The 26,323-nt window shown below is 47.7% G+C and overlaps 1 protein-coding gene across 1 annotated transcript in view; it reads right to left on the bottom strand.

The window, feature by feature from the left end:
- The window catches only part of TMEM233 (transmembrane protein 233), a 28,400-nt gene extending 17,563 nt beyond the window's left edge, over positions 1–10,837 (bottom strand). Inside the window, exon 1 of the mRNA XM_038373971.2 lies at positions 10,460–10,837. Coding sequence (XP_038229899.1) covers positions 10,460–10,633 — 174 coding nt within the window. The 5' untranslated portion in view covers positions 10,634–10,837. The remainder of the gene's footprint in view (positions 1–10,459) is intronic.
- Between the last annotated feature and the right edge of the window lie 15,486 nt (positions 10,838–26,323).

The raw sequence follows: 26,323 nt of genomic DNA, 5'->3' as shown, positions 1-26,323 counted from the left end.
CAACATACAATGTATTTTGAAACAAAATGTCATTTCTAGACAAAAAGTCAAAGCATTCCTCTCCAGAAATGTCAAACTGGATCCTGGCAACATTAGCTGAATTTTGTGTTGGGTTTTTTAAAAATGAAACTTCAGCTAAATCACCATGCTCCCAGGAAACATTTCACTTCGATTAATTGACATTTTCAAGCAGAAAAACATGCAATCGTAAAATTTCCAAACAGCTCTTCTAAGGAGCCTCCCTCCTTGTATCTAGGTGCAAGGGGCAGACACCATTCAGCTCCTTGTGCTCCCTTTGTGCCGGAGCCAGTCACCCTTACTCACATCAAATAGTACTTTCATTACTCACTGAGTAGTCCCTCTGATTCCCATGGGTGGCAGAACTAAGCCCATAAAGACCAAATGGGGTGCTGACCCTAAGTCCTTTGCACTACCCAGCAGTGGGAAAAGTCGCACGTAGTCCTCTCGAGGGGTGTAGTAGTGACTTTACTCCGGTTACTTGCCTTCAACTAACAGAAACCAGCCCAACTGATCATTCTGGCAGAAAAGAAGCGATATGTCATGAGACTCGGCTATTGTGCCGAAGTGGGGAAATGGCCACTCTATTTGTCTTTAAATTAGCAGTGGTGTATCCTGTTTGGTGCTTGACTGAGAGGTCCCTCTATTATTATGTCATGTTGGTCAAAATCTTGCTTATCTACTCAAGCAGTCATTCCAATGACTTTACCAGGACTATCTGCATGAGCAGAGCAAGCAGAGTTTGGCTTGCTATGCTATGCTATTTAGATGGACGGCAGGGGAGACAAGGGCATGGTAAAGTAAAACAAGGAACTAACTGTCACTTTTTTATGTTATCAAAAGAAATCTCAGTTTTTCTCAAATTACACTCTTGAGGCTAAATTAAAAGCAGTTTATATGGAAGGGCAGATCCTAGGGTTGGAACAAAGGACTGGGAGTCAGGGGTGCTGGGTTCTATTTTGGTTCTATTTCTCTGCCAATGACTGAGAATGCCCTTGGGTAAGTCACTTAATGTCTTGTATCCACCTGCAACATGAGTCTAATAATGTTTACTTACTTACCTCACAAGGGTGAGGCTTAATATCTTAGTGTTTTAAAAGTGCTTTGAGATCCTCAGCTGGAAGATGTGACAGAAGTACAAAACATAACCGTTATTATTTTTAAAGTTGTCAGGTTGGATTTTGTCTGCTGCTTGCAAAAAAGGCCCCAATTCCTAAGGGAAAAATAAAAACTTCATCCTACTCTTAGAGCGGTTTGTTACTTCTAGCATAATTATTCCCTGTTGAACACATGATGCAGGCTGAAGTGAAGCTTTTGGCAAGGCAGGGAGATATAAGTTGTGGCTCTGTAGAACTATTCTAATGTATTTTGGAAGCATGAAGGAGTGCTTTCAAAGTAACCTGCGTGGGCACTGGATGGATAAATAATTCATACTGCATACTTCAATAAGTAATGCTATTGGAATAGTGTTATTTTATTAAAAATCCATGGGTGAGGAGGAGGCAATTAGCATGAAGGGGCGAGCACCAGATTTAAGAGAGACCAGTAGGAAAGAGGCTCCTTTGTCAGGAGGCTTATATTAAACAGCATTAAGTAGATATTATTCAAGGATAAAATGGATATGTGGCAGGGACAAATTTAAAGCCCACAGAAATCAATGCGAGTCTTTCCACTGACTTCAAAGAGCTTTAGATCAGGCCCTTGGTTCTCCACCTCTAGGACACATTCAGCTGTTATAGAACTAAACCAACCCAACCCCAATCTTATTGCTAGGGCTAACCACTAAGGTCTAGGGTAATATGTCAATCTGTGTTTAACCTCTTAGTCTTTATCTAGTTTCAATAGCAAATCACAGCCACTTTCAGTCTAATTCCTTATGAAATCTCTCAAATTCCTCCTCTCTTGGTCATTTTTAAGTCATAAATGAATTAGAGGCCTGGTCCTGCAAATTCTTGTATATTTCAGCAGCCTCACTGGTGTCAGCAGCTCTATTCATGTGAGTCAGGACTACTCACTCATTTATTTATACAAGAGTTCCTCTGTTCCCTAACTGGCCGTCCTGCACTCATGGAGACAGAAGGTAACAGGATTGGGCCCTAAGGTTTTTATTCATTTTAAGTTGCTTTTTCTGTTAAGCATTTCCACTGTACAGTGCTTGCTCATAGTTCCTTAAACTGAAACCTGACTGTTCATTGCAAAGTAAAACGGACTAGAGAACCCTCGGCGTTTTACAGATGGCAAATACCCTAGAAGTCAGCCTTCCTGCTACACTTACAAATCTTAACAGCCTCTTAGCTGACTTACTTGAAGGCAGTCTGTGCTCTCTGTAGGCCAGATTGGCAGAGCTCTTCCCCGCCTTTGCAGGGGAGTGAGGATCTCTGTGCTCTCCTGTTCAGACTGACTCTGGCTGAGGGGAGGTGAGCAAGACATACTTGCCCAGTGCTACCAAACCATCAAAAAATGGGCAGGGAGGGAGCAGAGAGGGCCAGGGAGTGAGAGGAGAGCTGGCTTCATCTTCCTTCGATCCTGTCCCACATTAGCAGGCTGGGCACATAGGGATGAGTAAGCCACTCTACACCCCAGGGAGCTGGTACAGCTCCCCACCACCCTTTCACTTCGGTGTTTACAAGGATGGACTGACTACATTGTTTAAGAAAAACATCTCTGGTGGGTAAAGCTAACAGCACGGGCAGATGTGCTTCAATACAGCTGCCAAACATTGTTAGTTACTTATTTAAATTAAAGTAATAACCCCTCCCATGCCTGCCTATACAAAGCTCTAGGTGCCCTAGCACATAATTAGCTATTAACTACTTTTTAAACATGTCTTTTTGATGTTCCCAAATAAACGTTCTAAAAGGAATAACGTCACATGCAAGGAAATGCTAGTGAACATGCCTCACGCCGCTGACCAGAACAAACGCTTCTAACAGCGCTTTAAAACCACGGAGTGGGGAAGGACCTGCTTCAGAGAGCAAATTCCATCATTTTGCTTCCACACTCCCACCACCTCTTCTATGGACCTCGTGCTACGGACCCCGTGCAATGCCTCTGCTCAAGAAAAGTAACGTACAAGCAGACAAGAGCCAGCCAGCTGCAACAATGCTGGACTTGGAGTCCAATAAGTTGACATTATGAGCCTCATACCTTGAGTTCTAGAGTCTGTAGATCAGCTGCCCACCCTGTGTGAAGGATTCATCCTGTCCCATCAATAATACCCACCCCCCACAGAAAGCCATGGCAACTTGAAGTCTTTAAATCATGACTTGAGGACTCCAATAACTCAGCTAGCAGTTAGGGTACTGGCAGGTACCGCTAGATGAATCCACCAAGGAAAGGTCAGCCTTCACCACACGTGTCGGACTGTATGAATTTAATGTACTCCCTTTCGGGCTGTGGAATGCACCCGCCACCTTCCAAAGACTTGTAAATGGTCTCCTAGTGGGATTAGGAGAATATGCAGTCGCCTATCTTGATGATGTGGCCATATTTTTTGATTCCTGGGCAGAACACCTGGAACATCTACAAAAAGTCTTCAAGAGCATAAGGGAGGCAGGACTAACTGTTAAGGCTAAGAAGTGTCCAATAGGCCTAAATAGAGTGACTTACCTTGGACACCAGGTGGGTCAAGGAACTATCAACCCCCTACAGCCCAAAGTGGATGCTATCCAATAGTGGCCTGTCCCAAAGCCAAAGAAACAGGTTCAATCCTTCTTAGGCTTGGCCGGTTATTACAGGCGATTTGTACTGCAATACAGCCAAATCGCTGCCCCACTGACAGACCTAACCAAAAAGAAACAGCCACGAGCCATTCAGTGAACCGAAGAGTGTCAGAAGGCCTTTAACCAGCTTAAACCGACACTCATGTCTGACCCTGTACTAAGGGCCCCAGACTTTGACAAACCGTTCCTAGTAACCACAGATGCGTCCGATCGTGGTGTAGGAGCAGTTTTAATGCAGGAAGGATCAGATCAAGAATTCCATCCTGTAGTGTTTCTCAGCAAGAAGCTGTCAGAGAGAAAGCAACTGGTCAGTCAGTGAAAAAGAATATTACGCCATTGTCTACGCTCTGGAAAAGCTACGCCCATATGTTTGGGGACAGCATTTCCACCTGCAAACCGACCATGCTGCGCTACAGTGGCTTCATACCGCCACGGGAAATAACAAAAAACTTATTCGGTGGAGTTTAGCTCTCCAAGATTTTGATTTTGACATCCAACACATCTCAGGAGCTTTTAACAAAGTGGCTGATGCACTCTCTCATGAAAGTTTCCCAGAATCAACTGGTTAAAATCGTCCTTGAGATGTGGAAAATATTGTTAGTCTTTATATACTTGGTAGTATATTTAGAGGTGCATGTGTCTTATTAACTCTGTTTTTTCCTAGAGCTCCAGGAAGAAATCCCAGCCAGCGTTTCACCCTATCTGTGATTTGGGGGGGCGTGTCATAAATATAAAGGGAAGGGCAAACACCTTTAAAATCCCTCCTGACCAGAGGAAAAACTCTTTCACCTGTAAAGGGTTAAGAAGCTAGGATAACCTTGCCGACATCTGACCAAAATGACCAACAAGGAGACAAGATACTTTCAAAAGCTGGAGGAGGGGAGAAACAAAGGCTCTGTCTGTCTGTGTGATGCTTTTGCTGGGGACAGAAGAGGAATGGAGTCTTAGAACTCAGTAAGTAATCTAGCTAGATATGCGTTAGATTCCGATTCCTTTAAATGGCTGAGAAAATAAACTGTGCTGAATGGAATGTATATTCCTGTTTTTGGGTCTTTTTGTAACTTAAGGTTTAGCCTAGAGGGATTCTCCATGTTTTGAATCCGATTACCCGGTAAGGTATTTACCATCCTGATTTTACAGAGGTGATTCTTTTTACTTTTTCTTCTATTAAAATTCTTCTTTTAAGAATCTGAATGCTTTTTCATTGTTCTTAAGATCAAAGGATTTGGGTCTGTGTTCACCTATGCAAATTGGTGAGGATTTTTTTTTTTAAATCAAACCTTCCCCAGGAAAGGGGGTGTAAGGTTTGGGAGGATTCTGGGGGGGAAAGACTTTTCCAAACAGGCTCTTTCCCAGTTATATACCTGTTAGACGTTTGGTGATGGCAGCGATAAAGTCCAAGGGCAAAAGGTAAAATAGTTTGTACCTTGGGGAAGTTTTAACCTAAGTTGATAAAAGTAAGCTTAGGAGGTTTTCATGCAGGTCCCCACATTTGTACCCTAGAGTTCAGAGTGGGGAAAGAACCTTCACAGGTCTATTATAGGAATGAGTGGGTGAGGGTCTGAGGCCTGCCATCTACAGGAAGTCAGACTAGATGATGGTCCCTTCTGACCTTAAAGTCCACAAGTTGATGAGAAGTAGCTCTTGAGATGCCACAGCAAATATAAAACCACACAGGAGGTTGCCACGTTGCCTCGCTGCTCCACTAAAACAAAAGCGCTGAAGCCGAGTTGCTAGCAATGGACAACGAGGGTTAACATAAAGGGCCCAATCTTGGTCCAGCTGAAGCCAATAGGCGGCTCACCATTGACTGCAGTGGAAGCAGAACCAGACACAAAATTAGCAATGGCACCTGGATCAGGTGATCTTCTTCAGGATAGATCTCTAAGGAGGAGGCACAGAATCTGATCCCAGCTCAATGAAATCAATGGGCTCAGAATATGGCGTAAAGAGAAGAACGAGGTAGGAAGCTGAGGAAGACACTGGAAAATAATTATAATCGTACTTTCCACTTCTGCGGAATCTTTCATCCAAGGAGCTCTCACACACCAATTAATTTAAAATCCAACACCGCTATGAGGCTGGTCAGGGATACATAGAAATCACTTCATCCAGCATTATAAAACAGCTGAATGTGGGGTGGAACACATCAATGGTTTAACACTGCACAGCAACACGACACAGTAGCTTAAAGCACAAGGGAAAGAAGAATACAATATCCAATCGGAATTGCCAGTGAATACAGTTGGGCAGAATGTAATCGCCCAAGTATGAAGTTTGGCCTGAACATTGGGTAAACACTTCTCTTGCAAAAAAAAAAAAAAAAAAAAAAGCCAAGCAATCTTTAATGACCTCGAGCGACCAGGACCTCAGTTTTACAGCTTATCCAAAAGACAGCACCTCCAGCATTATAATGCCACAACCTCATCCTCTTGGATTCACTGATCTCGTGTAGCCATGAGTTCTACAAAGGAGGCAAGGAATAAGGAGGAGAGAAAAATAATTAGGATGGGTGGAAAGGTCCATTCAGAAATACTCAAGAAAATAAGATGTAAAATGGATAAGACTGGAGCCCCCAATGGTGGGAAGGGTGGGAAGGTAGGAACAGGAACCCATTACAGTACATGAATTGTGTAGAGGATAACATGTGAGACAGCAGAAGATAGAAAATAAACCTGTCATTTAATCCTGCCGGTGGGTTAGATGATACCTTTGGTGTGAACAGTATTTTGGTTGTCAGCATATCACAAGCATGTTGGAAGGACATGACAAACAGATACTGGGCGCAGTCCTTCTCCTCTTGAAGTTAGTGGGAGTTTTGCTATTGGTTTTGATGGGATCAGGATCAGGCCCATTATGGGTTCTGAAAGTGAGCATACATTTTATATATCTCCTACATTTTACATATGCTCTGAAGTCTTTTCTGAGGTAGCAGGCTATTTGGTTATCTCTGCAGTGTGTATAGTTAGGCATCTTCTGTGAAAAATAAAACACACCACATGGATATGAATGTAAATGCTCAGAGATTCTGAAAAACGTTTGTGAGATAAAGGATATCAATGCCAGGAGAGGTGACAGTGCAAGCGTAACAGGTTCCAATCCAGAACTTGGTGTCTGGTTGGGTGGAGTGGTTCTGGGAGCTGAAGCTCTATGGGGCTCTGTCAAAAGAAGCTTGGACATGACAGGTTGTCTTTGTAAAACAGGAGAGGTTCTGGCTGGTGGTGACATGAAGACAAAGGGAGTGGGTGGTTAAAAGTTGCAGGGACCGTCCAGCATTCAGGAAGTGCCCTTCCCACAACTGTTTCTACACATCCCATGGAGAAATTTATTTGAGTCTGCCTACAAAAGCCTGCTTGATCTTAAACTGGGATGTGAGCACAGGCATCTCCATACAGGGTGTAGGGTGCTATGAAGACTACCTTAGACCACATTTGGCTCTTAGCTGTTACACATTGACTTTAGTGAACGCACAATTTGAGTTTATAGCAAACTGATGTTCACGAACCAGGACAGTGAATTATTGTTCTTTTATATTTATATAGTACCCAGAACATCCACAGACAAAAAGGATGTCACATACCATCAAAGATAAGTCTTCTCAAATCAAGAAAGAAATTATGTGGTATAGATTGTCAAAAACAAAGAAAATATCTACCTGGTGAAATATGACTATAGCCAATGCCTTTCATCTCTGAAAGGCTTGGTAGTCAAGACTTAAAATCTACTTTAACTAATTATCAAATTTAAGAATCAAAATGTGATTTCTGATTTGTTTTAGATTAGTGTGTTTTGATACACATTGTACACATGTAATCATTTGAGTACATATATATGAAAAGGTTTACATTTTTACTGAGCTTTGCAGCCTCATTGACGAAAATAGATGCAATATACAAATATGTTTGTCCTCTCAGTTCCATTAAATAAATGAAGATTACTGATCACATGGATCATATATCTTTTTAGAGATATTAATCAGTCAAGTAATTTTTATCCACGCAGCCCCAAGTTAATGGGGCTTCTTGCATTACTAAGGGACGACTACTTGTGTGAGTAAGGGTTTGCAAGATCGGCCCTTTGTGTCTCAGTGTACTCAGTGCATTAATTTTCATCAGTTATTGCCAAAATATTCAAACTATTACTGTTTTGCTTATTACTGTAGCACATAAAATGAGTGTCAGGCAATCAGAAAAGCCCATATTTACTGCTAAAAATCACACACCTATAAAAGTTGACTGGCTGAAGGAAAAACACAGCAGTTCCTTTGCCAATCAGAATGCTGCTTTGCTGTGACCATTGTCACACACAAAGACGTGTTAGAATAAACGTCTGCAATGTTGGTTTAACAGACAAAGTTAATTGGAATAAAACTTTGTGACCAAGATAACAGAACATTGAAGACTTTATTTGAATCATCTTTGCCTCCATGTTTTAGGTCTGATAAATGTTTCAGCTTTCATTTATCTGACAGGAGAACATGAGGTTGTGATACTGATTTATGCCACTGACACTATTATCTCCTTAATGGTTTTGGCTCAATAAGGTACTTAAACACATGCCTAACATTGAAAACAGTGCCATTGACTCCAATGGGACTAGTGCTCCAAGGTAAACATGCTCAAGTACCTTACTGAATCTGGACCTGTATTCTTAGTAGGATTGCCAACAAAACTGAAGGAAGAAAAAGCTTCAGAACTCAGAACGGCAAATCTCCATCTCCTTTATACCAAATGTGAGCAGCACCATGAACCAGCTTCCTCGTGGCCTTGTTAATATTGTCTGGAAACAAACCAGCTGAGTAAAAACTGACCCCAGGCAGGACTGCAATGATGCTGGTGGACAAGGGGAGCACTTGGAAGAACCTGTCTGTCCAGCATAACCCCCCACCATCAAGGGCACCTGCCCTCAAATTGTCAAGTCAGGCTGCAGCCCTGGAGTCCTTTTGGCGTCTTTACTGCATAAAGACATGGTGGCAAAAAAATCACCCACTTCCCCCTCTGACTGGCCCGAAGATGCACTCCATCCCATCCGATGCAGTTCAGACTGCAGAGATTCATGCATTTTGACCCCCAAGCTTGTACACTGTGACTCCTATCTAGGAATGAAACCACATACCCCCAAATGCTCCAAGTACCACAAAACACAAGAGCCCTTCTGCTTATTAACATAGGTGCCCACGAACACATTGCTTTGTGCTCTGTCTCCTTAGCTCCCCACTGAATCTAGAGTGCAATTCAGGGTCTCTGTCCTGACATCCAGAGTCCTCCACGGGATTGGCCCTAGCCACCAGAGAGATTGCTTTTTCCTTTCCCATCTAGGCCCTCCACAGCAGGTACCATTCCTCCAAAACAACAGAACCGTCAACCCACAGGAGAAAGCTCCTCAGTGCAAGAGACAAAGATTGGCAAGAGGAAGAAAGTAAGCTAGAGAGGAGTATGGAGGGAGGCAGGGAAAGAAACCTTTTTTGTATTTTATCGTGCATGCTCCTCATAGCGATGCCAGTCAAGATTAAGGTGACCAGATGTCCCAATTTTATAGGGACAGTCCCGATATTTGGGGCTTTTTCTTATATCGGTTCCTATTACCCCCACCCTCTGTCCCGATTTTTCACACTTGCTGTCTGGTCACCCTAGTCAAGATCACAGACTGGGTATTTAAGAATACTTTAATGGAAAGGAAAGACTGGCTCCGATCCTTTGGTTCTACAGTTCAGGAGCATAAAGACGGTACTCTATACTACAAGAAGGTCGCTTATCTACTAGGTCAAAGAGAGGCCTGCAGGTGCGTGCTCCCCTACTTTACCCCTCTTCAGTTACTCAGCAGTTGTAAGGTTTCAGAGTAGCAGCCGTGTTAGTCTGTATTCGCAAAAAGAAAAGGAGTACTTGTGGCACCTTAGAGACTAACAAGTTTATTAGAGCATAAGCTTTCGTGAGCTACAGCTCATGCATCCGATGAAGTGAGCTGTAGCTCACGAAAGCTTATGCTCTAATAAATTTGTTCGTCTCTAAGGTGCCACAAGTCCTCCTTTTCTTTCAGCCGTTGTAAAGAGGTAAAGCGTGAGGGGAGGTTCTTTGTCCCAGAACATTATTGTGTTTTTCCAGCGTGGGGCCGGGGGAGGGCAGAATAAATTAAAAAGAAACAAAAACCAACCAACCCAAATCCTTTGCCGAGCGTCCAGGTGAACTGCCAGGAGGCGGCATGCCGCTGTGGTTGGAATTGCCTCTGTATGAGAGAGGGGTTTGAGCAACAAAAGGTTGAGCCAAATCTGAGCTCCCCAGAGTTTTACAGCTATGGGGCCAGCGGCAGAGTTTGCACCCTTTTGGGGGTGGGGGGGGGGGGACTGTGCATCCGGGAGAGGGGTGGATCCTGTGCGATGGGGGTGGTGGCAATGGACACAGAAATAGTCACCCCTCCAGGCACTGAAGGGGGAAAGGCCAGAGGCCGGGCCGAGGCAAGTCTCTGCCGCAGCCCAGCAGTTCCCCCACCTGATGCCCAGATGGGCCGAGCCAGGCCAAGGCTTCGCAGAGCAGAGGGACAAGGGAGGACCTGAGCAAACCGAGCCCGGCAGGGGCGGATCTCAGCCCGGGGCTGCCCAGGGCCGGCTCTCTCCGGGCGGGGTTACCCCACCGGGGGGGGCGGCGGCGGCGGCCTCATCCCCCCCCCCGGAGACATTTGCAAGCTGCCTCCGGCCAGGGCAGGGGCTGTCCCCGGCCACTCACCATGATGGAGAAGACGAAGGCCACGATGTTGATGGGGTACGCGGGGCAGAAGCAGGAGAAGATGCTGAGGGCCAGGTAGCTCCTGGGCTCGGGCTCGGGCTCATGCTGGGCGCTGGTCTCGGGGCTGCCGCGCAAAGGCCGCTTGAGGTCCGAGCTGGCGGCGGGCTCCGACATGGGCTGGAGGCGGCGGGGCGGGGCGGGGGCGACTCGGCGGAAGGCTCCGCTCTCTGGGCTGGCAGCTCGGCGGGAGGGTCTGAAATCCCAGCGCAAGGCTCCGGGGAGCCGGGACCTCCCCCGCCGCGCTCCTCCCCCGGCCCCGGCGAAGGGAGCCAAGAGAGCCCGCCCGAGACACGCGCGGCGCCGCCCCAGGCGGCGGGCGGCTCCCGCTGGTGGCCCTGCCCGGGGCCACCGGGGAGTAAACGCAGGGGCCGGACAGGGCACAAAGGAGGAGGGGGCGGGGAATCTTGTGGGGAAGGGGGGGGCGCTGAGCGCTCGCCAGAGAAGCGGTACAAGCCCCCCCCCCGCCCGGTCTGAGGCGGCGCCTTCCCGGCCGGTAGCCGCCGCTCCCGGGGAGCCCGGGACGTCGGCCGGACCCAGCCGCCTGCAGGGGGGAGGCGGCACGTGGCAGGAGCAGCCGGGCGAAGGGGGGGAACCTCCGCGCCCCCGCCCCGGCTCCCGCGCGTACAGGCGGCGAGAAGCCGGGGGCGGGGGCGGGGGCGGGGCTCTCTAGTCAGGGCCCCCGTCTCGCGCCCTGGCCGGCAGCAGCCGCTCCGGAGACAGGTGTCAGAGCCCGGGGGGGGGCGGATCTGCCCCACACTAAAGCTTAGGCCGGGGTGGGGGGGGGTCCTCAAACTCAAATGACCGCGAGGGCCGCATGAGGACTAATACATTGGCCCCAGGGCCGCACCACTGACCCCCGCCCCCAACCTGCTGCCCTGGCCCTGCCCCTGCCCCCACACCACCCCTTCCATGAGGCCCCGCCCCGCCCCCATTCCAACCCCTTCCCCGAAAATCTGCACCCCAACTCCATCCCCTCCCTGCCCCACAGGGTGCAGCAGGGGGTCAGGGTGCAGGAGAGATGTGGGGTGCAGCAGGGGGCTCAGGGAAGAGGGGCAGGGTGCAGGGTGTGGCAGGGGGTTGGGGTGCAGCAGGGGGCTCAGGGCAGGGGGTCAGGGTGCAGAAGGGATGTGGGGTGCAGCAGGGGGCTCAGGGAAGAGGGGCAGAGTGTGGCAGGGGGTTGGGGTGCAGCAGGGGGCTCAGGGCAGGGGGTCAGGGTGCAGGAGGGATGTGGGGTGCAGCAGGGGGCTCAGGGAAGAGGGGCAGGGTGCAGGGTGTGGCAGGGGGTTGGGGTGCGGCAGGGGGTCAGGGTGCAGGAGGGATGTGGGGTGCAGCAGGGGCTCAGGGAAGAGGGGCAGGGTGCAGGGTGTGGCAGGGGGTTGGGGTGCAGCAGGGGGTCAGGGTGCAGGAGGGATGTGGGGTGCAGCAGGGGGCTCAGGGAAGAGGGGCAGGGTGCAGGGTGTGGCAGGGGGTTGGGGTGCAGCAGGGGGTCAGGGTGCAGGAGGGATGTGGGGTGCAGCAGGGGGCTCAGGGAAGAGGTGCAGGGTGTGGCAGGGGGTTGGGGTGCAGCAGGGGGTCAGGGTGCAGGAGGGATGTGGGGTGCAGCAGGGGGCTCAGGGAAGAGGGGCAGGGTGCAGGGTGTGGCAGGGGGTTGGGGTGCAGCAGGGGGTCAGGGTGCAGGAGGGATGTGGGGTGCAGCAGGGGGCTCAGGGAAGAGGGGCAGGGTGCAGGGTGTGGCAGGGGGTTGGGGTGCAGCAGGGGGTCAGGGTGCAGGAGGGATGTGGGGTGCAGCAGGGGGCTCAGGGAAGAGGGGCAGGGTGCAGCAGGGGGCTCAGGGCAGGGGGTCAGGGTGCAGAAGGGATGTGGGGTGCAGCAGGGGGCTCAGGGAAGAGGGGCAGAGTGTGGCAGGGGGTTGGGGTGCAGCAGGGGGCTCAGGGCAGGGGGTCAGGGTGCAGGAGGGATGTGGGGTGCAGCAGGGGGCTCAGGGAAGAGGGGCAGGGTGCAGGGTGTGGCAGGGGGTTGGGGTGCGGCAGGGGGTCAGGGTGCAGGAGGGATGTGGGGTGCAGCAGGGGGCTCAGGGAAGAGGGGCAGCGTGCAGGTTGTGGCAGGGGGTTGGGGTGCAGCACGGGGCTCAGGGCAGGGGGTCAGGGTGCAGGAGAGATGTGGGGTGCAGCAGGGGGCTCAGGGAAGAGGGGCAGGGTGTGGCAGGGGTTGGGGTGCAGCAGGGGGCTCAGGGCAGGGGGTCAGGGTGCAGGAGGGATGTGGGGTGCAGCAGGGGGCTCAGGGAAGAGGGGCAGGGTGCAGGGTGTGGCAGGGGGTTGGGGTGCGGCAGGGGGTCAGGGTGCAGGAGGGATGTGGGGTGCAGCAGGGGGCTCAGGGAAGAGGGGCAGGGTGTGGCAGGGGGTTGGGGTGCAGCAGGGGGCTCAGGGCAGGGGGTCAGGGTTCAGGAGGGATGTGGGGTGCAGCAGGGGGCTCAGGGAAGAGGGGCAGGGTGCAGGGTGTGGCAGGGGGTTGGGGTGCAGCAGGGGGTCAGGGTGCAGGAGGGATGTGGGGTGCAGCAGGGGGCTCAGGGAAGAGGGGCAGGGTGCAGGGTGTGGCAGGGGGTTGGGGTGCAGCAGGGGGCTCAGGGCAGGGGGTCAGGGTGCAGGAGGGATGTGGGGTGCAGCAGGGGGCTCAGGGAAGAGGGGCAGGGTGCAGAGTGCGGCAGGGGGCTGGGGTGCAGCAGGGGGTCAGGGTGCAGGAGGGATGTGGGGTGCAGCAGGGGGCTCAGGGAAGAGGGGCAGGGTGCAGGGTGTGGCAGGGGGTTGGGGTGCGGCAGGGGGTCAGGGTGCAGGAGGGATGTGGGGTGCAGCAGGGGGCTCAGGGAAGAGGGGCAGGGTGCAGGTTGTGGCAGGGGGTTGGGGTGCAGCAGGGGGCTCAGGGCAGGGGGTCAGGGTGCAGCAGGGGGCTCAGGGAAGAGGGGCAGGGTGCAGGTTGTGGTAGGGGGTTGGGGTGCAGCAGGGGGCTCAGGGCAGGGAGTTTGGCTGCAGAAGAGGTTCGGGGGGCGGGTCCGGCCCAGCGTGCACCGGGGGTGGGGCAGGCTGCCTGCCCTGCTGCTCCGGGAAGCGGCTGGGACCTGGGGGAGAGGGGTGGGGCACAGGGGTCTGTGTGTTGCCCTGGCCGTGCCTCCAGGTACCTTCCCCGAAGCTCCCATGGGCCGGGAATGGGGAACCGTGGCCCATGGGAGCTTCGGGGGAAGTACCTAGAGGAGCAGCCAGGGCAACATACAGACCCCTGTGCCCCCTTGGTCCCGGCCGCTTCCCGGAGCGGCACGGGGGCAGGGCAGGGGGGGCAGGGAGGGAGCCCGCCCCGCCCCCTGTGCGCACAGGCCGGAGCCACTCTAGTAAATGCTGGAGGGGATGCGGGGGAGCCGGCGGGCTGCAGAAAATAACCCCCCGGGCCACGTGTTTGAGACCCCTGGCTTAGGCTGAGCTCTAAGCCTGAGAAGTGGGTTTCTTAAACCCTGAAGGTTTAATTTCCCTACCACCACTTTATCCCCAATAATTGTAACAATTTTGCATATCCTCGTTATCCCCTTTGTGAATCTTTGCCTCTCTGCCTTCGGGTGGGGCTGAATCCCACAGTCAAATGTCTTGAGTGGGAAAAGTATTTCCTTTTATCCCCTTTGAATGGAAATGAATGGTTCAGAAGAGCCAAAATAGTAACGGTTCAGATGAGCCAATAAAACCCCTTGAACCTACCAGGCCCCCAGTTACAGGTTTCAGAGTAGTAGTCCTGTTAGTTTTCAGAGTAGCAGTCGTGTTAGTCTGTATTCGCAAAAAAAAAAAAAGGAGGACTTGTGGCACCTTAGAGACTAACAAATTTATTTGAGCATAAGCTTTTGTGAGCTACAGCTCACTTCATCGGATGCATTTGGTGGAAAATACAGAGGGGAGATTGATATACGCACACAGAGAGCATGAAACAATGGGTTTATCATACACACTGTAAGAAGAGCGATCACTTAAGATAAGCCATCACCTGTATCCGCAAAAAGAAAAGAAGTACTTGTGGCACCTTAGAGACAAATAAATTTGTTAGTCTCTAAGGTGCCACAAGTACTCCTTTTCTTTTTGCAGGCCCCCAATGTTTGGGTTGATCTCAGCAAACTGACTATTCCTGCTGATTGCTGTAGCCACCTCTGCACGTGGGATCCATAATATTTTGCTTTTGGGGCAGAATATTTTATTACTTTCAGAAAGGTCATTTATTTTTAATGAATAAAAGTCTGTTTCAAACACTCCCATAAAGCCATGATGATTTTCAGGCTGATGAGCAGAGACATGACAAATTTCATCCATGCTTCATTTCCAAAGCCAGGTGCCAGCGCTACAATGTGGTGTTGATAGAGCCTGCATTGCGATAGCACAGATACGCCCATTGCTCCAAACCCCTGCGTTCTCCGAATCCTTCCCTCATCCCGCATGTGTCTCATACTGGGGGACAAGGAAGGGATTCAAAGAGTAGAGCAGATACTATGATGTTGCACTCCATACGTTTTATGGAAAAATGTTTATAAGTGTGAATATGATGCAACTGTAATATGCTTTATGCAAAAGGTCTCTTGTAAGATATCATAACAAAAGTTATAACCTACTGAATGGTTTCAGAGTAGCAGCCGTGTTAGTCTGTATTCGCAAAAAGAAAAGGAGTACTTGTGGCACCTTAGAGCCTAACAAATTTGAGAATACGCTTTTGTGAGCTACTGAATATATTCCTCCTATTTGTATGCATGTATCATTCTTGTATCTAAAGCTAGGAATATGAAGTATAACTCTGAGGTCCTATTGTAATTATGCAAAGCATAGGCCATTAAGGGTGGTTTAGAATCTTGATGGCTCCCACTGACTAGGACTATGGGTTGTAAATAGCTCCGTTTACTTGCAAACCTTCCTGTGGATGTGCGAGCCAGCCCTGGAAGAGTGGAGGGGCTCTCACAGGACATATCACCTGATACTAGAATCCATCTTAACCCTGGTGCTTTTCCATTTAGAAGGAGGGGTGGGAACCCAGAGAGACAAAAGTTCCCCACATTCCTTGTGCCAAAGATATAAAAGGGGGTAGAACAGTACAAGGGGGGCTGCTAGTAATGAGAAAGCCCCTGCTTTTCGCCGAAGATGCCTGCTGGAACTAAGGAGGACTGTACCAGGGAAAGGGTTGGGCCCCGGCTAGGATGGATAGAATTATCTGTATTCAGTTTTCTTACTGTATTAGACAGACTTCCCTCTTCTATTTTATTTTGCTTGGTAATTCACTTTCTTCTGTCTGTTACGACTTGGAACCACTAAAATCCTACTTTTTATACTAAATAAAATCACTTTTGTTTATTAATTAACCCAGAGTAAGTGATTAATAGCTGGGGGAGCAAACAGCTGTGCATATCTCTATCAGTGTTATAGAGGGCAAACAATTTATGAGTTTACTCTATATAACGCTTATATAGGGTAAAACAGATTTATTTGGGGTTTGGATCCCATTGGGAGCTGGGTGGTTAGGTGCTGGAGATAGGTGACCTGCTGAGCAATTTTTGATTAAAGTCTGCAGCTTTAGGGGCATGGATCAGACTGGGGTCTGTGTTTGCAGCAGGCTAGCATGTCTGGCTCAACAAGGCAGGGTTCTAGAGTCCCAAGCTGGCAGGGAAAATGTGCTGAATTTACCTCTGAGCCCATTGATGACAATCCCAAGGGGGTATCTGTGACCAAACCCGTCATAGATACACCACCTCCCCCAGCAGGGAGGGAGCCTGCTGCAGCCACGTTGTCTCAGAAGTGAGTGAGTGGAGCAGAGACTCCCAGCCAGGAGTGTGAGGAGGAGCCGTGGGTCAGGCTATCCTGCTGCTGAATGACTCCTGCTATCTCAATTATCTGAACTCCTGCTTATCCAAAGAAAATCCACATCCTGCCTGCTATTGGGGCAATCAGGAGTATACAGTATCAGAGCACCTCAGTCTTGTACTGTGCTTTGCCTCACAACAGCCCAGGGAGGCAGAAAAGTGTTATTCCCATATTACAAATGGGGAATGTAGGCACTGAGACTCTCACAGGATGCCCGTGGCAGAGCGGAGACTTGAACCCACGGCTCCCAAGTTTCAGGCTATTGCCCTAGTCACCAGACAGTCCTTCCTCTCTCAGGCCCCTGTGCCCACATGGAGCCCCAAAGTCAACAGGCCTCCCCAATTAGGTGCAGAAACAAGGCCTGAGTGTTAGTGCTTAATTTCCTCATTAAAAATGACAGGAAATACTACTAGAGGTGTGATTAGAGCTTTATAAACCACATGTATTTGGTCAGTCCTTGTGAGCCTTCAGTGCAAGCCCCTAGTGCACTGTACCCTGCCAACCAACAAAAAAGAAGAGGAGTACACTCCTTTTGGCTTCTCTCTGAGGTATGAAGATGACATGACAGGTATTTTATCTACCTATTTTTGGTTTAAAAAAAAATCCATTTATGTACCGGATTCTTCCTAGGAGCCTCTCATCAGTGATCCCTCGAGGTTGAGGACTATCTCTTTCACAGGTTTTATTTTTCATGGGTCCTTTGGTCACCAAGGAGTCCAATTCTTGAGCCACAAGCTCATTGGCAGATGTTGCAGGTGGTGTTGGAAGACAGGGTTGGGCCATGATTGCTGCGAGACAGTTGTCTGTCCTCTCTTTTCTGGTGTTTTTCTGTGACCAGGACAAGGCGATTTTCCTCAAAAGTCTTCGCCAGTTATCCCTGTCCTGGGCAGCTGTCTCCCAGTGTCTGGTGTCAATTCCACATCTCCTGATGTTTATCTTGCGGGTGTCTTTAAAGCATTTCTTTTGGCTTCCCCATTTCCTTTCTCCTTTGGTGAGTTGGGCATGTAGCAGTTGTTTTGGTAAGCGTATAGTCAGGCATGGGCACACAGTGCCCGCTCCACCTCAGCTGGTGCTGGATAATCAGGGCCTCAACTACATAGGCGGCTCTATAGACAACTGGAGAGTTCTCAGAGAGCATACAAGAAATGTACCAAATGAAACCTGATTCTATCAATCTGTCTTTAGATTTTCTACAGTACACAACACTGGGTTATCTTAGGTCCTGATCCTGCAAGTTGTTCCATCTGATTGGACCCCGAGTCCATGTAGAACAATTTGTAGGATCCAGGGTTCCAACAGGTCTCACCTGTCAGAAATTACAACCCTTGGACCAGAGAATGAGGAAAGGGAGGGTAGCCATCATCCAGAGTTACCCTTGGTCCAGGAAGATAAGGAAATATGATTTCCTTCTGAAGCTTCTCAAAACATTTATGGTAAGAATGGTTTTCACCTTTTCTTTAGTAGATCTCAAAGCAGTTTAAAGTTCGTTACAATCTCCATTTAAAATGACTGGGAAACTGAGGCACAGAGAGACAAAAAGCCAAAGTTTTCAACTGGGGCTTTGATTTCGGGTGCCTTGGTTTTTGCATACACAGCCTCAGACACCTCGGGCCAGATTTTTAAAAGTATTTAAGGGCCTAAAGGTACAGATAGGCACGCAGTGGGATTTTCAGAAGTGCCTAGGCACTCACTAGGTGTCTGTCTGGATCTTTAGCCACCTAAATACTTTTTAAAAAAATCTGTCCTTTGGGCTAGATTTGAGCATCTGCAGCTCCCATTTACTTCAGTTGGAATTTGGGTTCAACACCTCTGAAAATCAGGTTGTAACAGGGGCAACTCACTGGCAGACCACCCCCACTTGCTAGGATACAATGTTGCAGGGTTCTTTCAGTGTAATGCCCCCTACTGTTCTGGGTCTAGAGCAGACCACAGCTTATGTGGCCCTACCCTCCAGCCAGGTCAGCTTTCAAGTTCAGTCCCCTTTTGGAATAACAAAAGTCCAAACAGACGAACCCCCTGAAGTTTAATGGCCTTTATGCTCAGCCTTCATCCTCCTTCATCAGTCTTTGCTTCTTTTATATTATGGCTTTTGTTACTCCTCTTGCTGGGGGAAGGGATGGGGACCCTGTGTTAGGCATTAAGGATTGCCCCTTACACTTGTTGCCCGATTTTAGGGGCATAAATATGACTGTTTATACAATAGGCTCTCAATTAATCTGATCAGAAGATAAGTTTCTTGTCCCAGAATCAGGCTACACAGAGTTTTGCAAGGACCCTTGGATTGTGTGACCAGGCCACTCATGCAGAGAGTCAAAATACAGCCTTTAAGACTGTTATTGAGATAAATGGACTAGTAATCAAATGGAAAAAGTAACCAATCAGAATGGCAAAGGAAATAATACTGTTAGAGGTACATGTGGTATTGTTTACTATAAAGCTTCCAAGATTAACATACTCACACCCTTCCTTCCTTGGTAACCTGGTGGTGGAGAGACAAAGGACCAGTCTCACCTCTGGCATGGCAAAGAGTCTGATGGTCCAGGTTCATCAAAGCTTGAGTGGGAGATGAAGAATTTAGGAGCAGCGAGGGAGCTAGAAAGCTATAGAAAGACCCAAGAGAAGCTAATTAAAAACCTGACTAAAAAAACCCTAAACTAAACATGGGGGTTTGCTCCTCTTAGAGAGCCTGAACACTCTATGCCCACCCTCTATATCCAAACTTAATGTCCTCACCCCCATAATATCAGGGTACACTTATTTTATAGGCTGGCATGTTCATAAGCATTAATGGCAATTAGCTCATCCTCACATCTGTTATTCCTAGCCTGAACTGGTTTGGTGGTGATTATTGCCATGTTCTTTGTGGTGTACCTGTTAAGTTTATGGAGGGCAATCAGTTGGCCATTTATCTGTGCCAAAGGTCACAAATATAAGTAGGCTAACTTGCTTTAGCTCATCTTACAGATGTGGCCTGTAGGTTCCTTGTGTTACTGCCAAAATACTCTAGTACAAATCCATAAATTATAATAAAAAACCACCAAACCAAAAGAAAGGGTGTAATACACAAGCAAGCAGGCTAGCCCTATGGGCTACACAATCTGCCATGGCATCCAGGGGCTGTTCCTACCTTCCCCTGTTTGCCAGGGTCTCTCATAGGGCTGCAGATTCTACCACTCCCACCCTGGGCGTTCCGTCTCCTGGGGCGGCTTCTTTTCAGTCTGCCACTGAGGCACTTCCTCAAGGCTCTCCGGCAGCCTCCTGACTCCAGAGTCTTCCCCTGCATTGCCTCAAGCCGGTTTTTGTGGCAGGCCTGCCCCCCCACCCCTGCCTTCTCAGTTGGGCCTTACAGTAATTTGGGCCTGACACCCCCCCACCAGGGGTAACCCAGTGGGCTAATTAGGCCCTCAGACTCCTGTTAACCCTTTAGTGTGAAGCATATACCCCGTCACAAGATCCTTCAGTGAGCCAGTGTCAGAGCATCATGAACAGAACCAACAACCCTAACTTTCAGCCCTCTGCTCAACCTCCAGTGTCCCCCATGTGAATTGTGGAAAGAAAGTCTGAGAAATAATTTTCCTAGTTGAGAAACTTGGGTTGATTTGGAGATGAGAAGCCATGCAAATTTTACTACCACAGGCCAGGTCTGCTATAATAGCCTGTTTAGAAAAAGGGTTGTACAAAAGGCCTCCCCCGGCATTCGTTTGTGCATCTAAAATTCCTGTTACAGTTAGTGCATTCATAGATTCATAGGCCAGAAGGGACCATTGTGATCTAGTCTGACCGCCTAACACCAGCAATAGAACTTCCCCAAAATAATTCCTAGAGAATAACTTAGAAAAACACAATCAAATGATTTCAAAATTGTCAGTGATGGAGAATCCACCATGACCCTGGTAAGTTGTTCCAGTGATTAATGACTGGTAAACATGTACACCTTATTTCCAGTCTGAATTTGTTGAGCTTCAGCTCTCAGCCATTGCATTGTGTTGTACCTTTCTCTGCTAGAGCCCATTATTAAATATTTGTTCTCTGAGTAGGGTGAACAATCTGAAATCAAGTCACCAGTTAACCTTCTCTTTGACAAGATAAATAGATGGAGCTCCTTGAGTCTGTCACTACAAGGCAGGTTTTCCAATCCTTTAATCATTCTCGTGGCTCTTCTCTGAATCCTCTCCACTTTATCATCATCCTCATCCTTCAATTGTGGAGTCAAGAACTGAATACAGTGTTCCAGCAGCAGTCTCCACAGTGCCAAATACAGAGGTAAAATAACCTCTCTGCTCCTACTTAAGATTTCTCTGTTTATGCATCTAAAGATTTCATTAGTCCTTTTGTTCACAGCGTCGCACTGGGAGCTCACATTCAGCTAACTATCCACCATGCCCCTCAAATATTTTTCAGAGGTACTGCTTCCCCGGATCAAGTTCCCCATCAAGTAAGTATAGCCTACATTCTTTGTTCCTAGATGTACATGTTTCTATATAGCTGTATTAAACCACATATTGTTTGCTTGAACCTAGCTTACCAAGCGATTCAGATCACTCTGCATCAGTGACCTGTCCTCTTCATTATTTACCACTCCATCAGCTTTTGGGTCATCTGCAAACTCTATTAATGATGATTGTATGTTTTCTTCCAGGCCATGGATAAAAATGTTAAATAGCAGGACCCCACTAGAAACATCCCAGTCTGATAATTCCCCATTTACAATTCATTTTGAGACCTGTCAGTTAGCCAGTTTTTAATCCATTTAGGGTGTGCCATGTTAATTTTAAATCTCTATTTTTTTTTTTAATCAAAATGTCATGCGGTAGCAAGTCAAATGCCTTACAAAAGGCAAAGTATATTACATCAACACTATAACCTTTATCAACTAAATTTGTAATATTACCCTCCTGTAATTCTTCATTAATCAAGTCCCATATCAGGAGCTCCATTATCTTGCCCAGGATCAAGGTCAACCGGAAAGGCCTACGATTACCTCGGTCATCTCACTGACTTTTACAATATTGGCACAACATACTCCAAGTGACGACCTGCTGGTGCAGGTGCAGCAAGGATGAAAGGGGTATATTTGACACTTAACTCACAGTGCATTGGAACTAAAAAAGCCTGACCATGCAACTCTGATTTATGGGACTGGTCATATTGACTTCAATAGGTCTACTTGGGTAAGTAAGGAGTTACTGAGGTAAATAAAGATTACAGGATTGGCCCCTGGTGCTGTTTTAACCCCTTAATACTCCCTTTCTGGGTCACTCACCCCAGCATTTGACTGGACAGCAGAATTATCCTTAAAATAGTTTCATCTCCCTTGGCAAGACCCAGGTTGCTACCAGCACTTGATGAAAATATCAGCTGCCCTTGTTGGCTCATCTAATGCATGAAGGGTGTGACATGTATGCCAGGGCAGAGAGCCTGCGCGACTTCCTGCACCCCACTGAAGCCCTTAACAAGGCCTTGTGCATTGTGGGGAATTTCCCCAGTATGCTTGATCTCCCAAGAGAATGGGTGAGCATGCTGCTCTTGAGCACCTCCTGCTGGATGCTTAGCGGAGCAGTACTGTCTTGACGAGACACAGCTGCACATCTCAGGCCCACTCAGTGGAAGGGAAAGTGCTGTAATACTGACCTCCAAGTTGCAGAAGAAAGGGAGGAAAGTCCTAGAATTCTCCATGCCTCCTCCAGAATCTGTGATTAAGGACCTTCCTCTTCTAAGGGATAATAAATATACAGCTAGAATTTCAGAAAATTAAAAAAAAAGTGAATGGCCACTTTCATATTTTTGGGAGTACTGGGTGAAATCCGTTACCACCACTCCCCCCAGTTCCATTTTGAAGTACAGAATCTAAAACCACGCAGCATCGGGTTTCTCATTTCCAAAAGAGTCATTCTTGTATGTTTAAATGAGGTTCAAAATACTTTGCCCGACATCCTAGCCCCATTCAAGTCAATAGGATTTTTGCGCTTGACTTGAACGGGGCCAGGAGTTCACCATTTCCATGTATGGGAAGATATATGTGTGGACATCAGAGTAATATACATGCAATATTTACCTATATAGAGAATAAGCATCTTTCAAGCTCTATCCTAAGATCCTGGAATAAAACACACGTAGAAGGAAAACCTGCTGATCTATCAAAATGGTCAGAACGAATGATTCCAGATCATTAGGAAATGGTAAGAATTACTCCAGTTCATTTACATGCCAATTTTCCCATTAGTATTCAAGCACCGACTTTCTGTAGCTGCAAAACGACTGATTTGGCCTCAAGGGATTGCTAATGAAGAACAATAGCTTTTTGGATAATATTATTAGTACACCATTTACCTTCTGAACTGAATGCATTCTGGTTAGTTCATTCCAAAGGGGAGAAGAAGAAAAAAAATCAAAAAGTAGAACTGCAGGAATGGTTAGACAGACTTTCCTTTTTCAGATACAGTGCCATGCAGTCAGCATGCAACTGCTAAATGTGAATTAAAATAAAAATACAATTGTATTCTAGTTGTCAGTAGTTAGGTACTTAATGCTGATGGTCTCAATCATATTGACATAGTTTTCCCTCCAAGCCCTCAATTAAACACAACCACTTGGATGCCATAGTACTGCAATAGCCTAACACTCTCTGAAAACACAGTGGGTCACACTGCGCCATTGATTTTTAAAACACAGCTCACCATTGACTTCAATGGGAGTTAAGGGCGCTCAGCATCTCTGGAAGCATCTTCCAAGATCCATTAGGCCTTTAATCCTTGAGCACACTTCCTGGGACTTTCTGTGATGAAGGGCCTGATCCTGCACTCTTAACTCAGGCAAAGCTATCTTTAGGAATTTTGGCTGAGTTAGGTTTGAAGGATCGGGCCTGAGGTAACTCCACCTCCCCTTCTTAAACATTTCTAATGTGAGAGGACAGTAGCAACTATATTCCACCATAGCTGGAGCAGGGGAAACTCTGGCTGAGGAGGACACGAGGGCAAACGCCCTTCTTGCACAAGCCTCATGGGATCTTTAATGTCCAGGCAAAGCAGGAAGTACCTTGGTTTTTAAAATCCCATCTGAAGGAGGAAAGAATAAACAAGTTTTGCATGGGATGGGATGTCTACTGGGGGGTTGGAATGTTCACTGGAGACACTTAGACCCCAGTTCAACAAGGTATCTAGGCATTCACCTGCCTTTAAGCACAAGAGTAAAACACACTTTAGAGTGAGACATAGGGTGACCAGATGTCCTGTTTTTAAAGGGACAGTCCCGTTTTTTGGGACTTTCTTATATAGGCGCCTATTACCCACTGTCCCATTTTTTCCCCCACAGTTGCTATCTGGTAGCCCTAGGAAGACATACTTACGTACGTTGCTGAATCAGAGCCTGATCACCTTACAGGATTGGGCCTTATTTTTGCACGTGCAAGTGAGGTATCTAGCCACCTACCTACCCAATTAGGTCACACAAATACAGTTTGAACCCCAACACCTCAGTGTATACACAGAAAAAGTGAATCTACAAAAAAGCACGCACCAAGTTTACATGCACAGAGGCAGGCGAAGGAGTGGGGTGGGTTGTGAACAGGTACAGTTAGAGACTGGGGTTTCAGAAATATAGCCCTGAAAGAGGAGCTTGGATGCCTCTCTTTTGCTTCTAAAAAGTATTAAAGTCTTGTGGAGCACAGGAGTTTGTTAGAGGATATTAATGGGCTGGAAAGGCAGACAATGTGGCAACTATATGGGGATATTGAAGAAATTTCAGATTATCTGGGGCAATGTCTCCACTTGTAATCATGAGTGAGATCACTCAGAGTTTTGTGAAACAAAAGTTCTATCAAATAGCAGCAACTGTATCTAAATTTAGCATGGTTCCCCCTCTCCCACCACAAGGCACTTTAAAAAGCAAGCAGGGCAGCCTGTTAGGAGGAAATTGATTAATTTTTAAATACCAGTAAATTGTCTCCACTTACCAAGGCAAACAGAGAGAAAGAGCGAGGGAGAAACACAATTAATCCCTTAGATTCAGGGGATGCAGTCAGTTTACTCCTGACAGTCTGGGAAATCTCCTGGTCTGGACGCCTATTGGAATGGGAAGTCTGGACAAAAAACTCCTTGCATGGATGGCAGAGTTCACCAGCAATTGTATCCCTAAACCCAGCTAGGCTATCCAAGAACATAGGTCAGAGTAACCATATGTTTAAGTACAGCCAATCTCACTATTATTACTAAATTCCTGCAAAAGAACTTAGACAGGATGTTTGATATCTGACCACTTCTGGAAGAAGCAGCAATTTTCCTGATAACATAGGCTACATTTGAACAGCGGTACCTGGGTGAAACAGGCAGTGAATGCCATGGTTCAGCCTTTAAGAAATGCCCTCCTTCAGTGTTTCTTAGGGCAACTGGCAGGTCAATCCGTGTGCAATATGCCAATTGATTTCAATGGGCATTCCAATCACAGCCTGAGGGCAGGATTAACTGTGAAACTCAGGTCTCTCTAATGCCACTTACTATGTTATGACCCATATTGGTACAAATTCTGCCTTCAGTGACCCACGTGTGGCTCCTAGTGATTTCAAGGGGAGCTGTGTGTGTGCAGAATTTGGCCCATTTGGGTGTGATGGTATGTCTGCTCTTGGTTCAATGATGTCTAGGGCTAGTGTGGATGCATGAGAAGAGCAGGGAAAAGATGCAAGGCACTTTCCCCACCCCTCCCTTTCTCACCCCACATGGGGCCAGATACAATGGCAAATCAATCAATCCTGGAGTATGGGGACTGTGCTCTTCTAGTGCATTCAGGGATGTAAATCACCCCAAAGGGGCCAAGGAAGAGGCAGGGCCAACGCTTCCCCACCCTGCCTTGGCTCATGGAGTTGGCCTGGTGAACTGGGGAAGGACCGATGGTGCCTCGAGACAATTCCTGTCAGAGCTCTCCCTGGGGCAGTGTGACCCCATACCACACCTTACTCAGCAGAAGCTGACCCGGTGACTATAGTCCAGGTAAGATTGCTTACTATGCCCTCAATAGGGAAAGTAGGCCTGGATCCAGAAAAAAGGAGAATGGCCAAAAGTTTTTTTTGAGACTGGGCACATGGCAGAAGGAATATTAGATTGACAGTATCACAAATGGAGACATCTTAATGGTCCCTGAGTAACTAATTTCTTCTTCATCTCCTGACAGCTACCACTCCCTGCCTTCTGCTTCCTTTCTAGATCACTGCTGGCCCTGCCACATAGAAAGAAGGGAAAAGATCAAATACATGAGATATAGGAATAACATTTTTCTGGTGTCAAAGATTTTTATTTTGTGGACAGATCAAAGACAAAGACACAAACCTTTGAGTATCAGGGGGTAGCCGTGTTAGTCTGTATCCACAAAAACAAGGAGTCCAGTGGCACCTTAAAGATTAACAGATTTATTTGAGTATAAGCTTTTGTGGGTAAAAAACCCACTTCAGATGCATGGAGTGAGCCTTTCTGAATACCCTGACCTTCCCTGGAACCACCTAGTCTAGAAGAAGAGTCATGAGTGGAGGAGGTCTCTCACAGATGATCAGTCGGTCTGGTCAGACTCCTGCCCTGATGGAGTTGGGTTGTCTTCTATAAGTCTCTGAAAGATACATACTCCCTCAGACCACTTCCAATGTTCACTTAGAGTTTGCCCTTAGGGATTCTTTCTGTAACAACTGGAGACATTCCCACCATTTGAGAGAAAAATAAACCCACACCCCCAAAAAGACAGACCTCGAAGACTGCAAATCATGTAATCCAATTTCATTAGTAAGCCTAGATAACAAGATTAGAGTTAAAATATTTGCATGCTACTTAATTCCTGTATACTGTGGATTATTCACAGGCTTTGTTTTAGGAAAATCAGCAAACAGTAGCATTAGATAACCAGTGTTGCCAAGAGTTTAGTGCCTGGAGGTTTTTGCCTTGTATTTGATGTGAGA

The sequence above is a fragment of the Dermochelys coriacea genome, chromosome 15 (genome assembly GCF_009764565.3).
Source record: "Dermochelys coriacea isolate rDerCor1 chromosome 15, rDerCor1.pri.v4, whole genome shotgun sequence".
NCBI lineage: Eukaryota > Metazoa > Chordata > Testudines > Dermochelyidae > Dermochelys > Dermochelys coriacea.
Note: the sequence above shows the minus strand (reverse complement) of the source record. Positions and strands in the feature narration are given on the sequence as shown.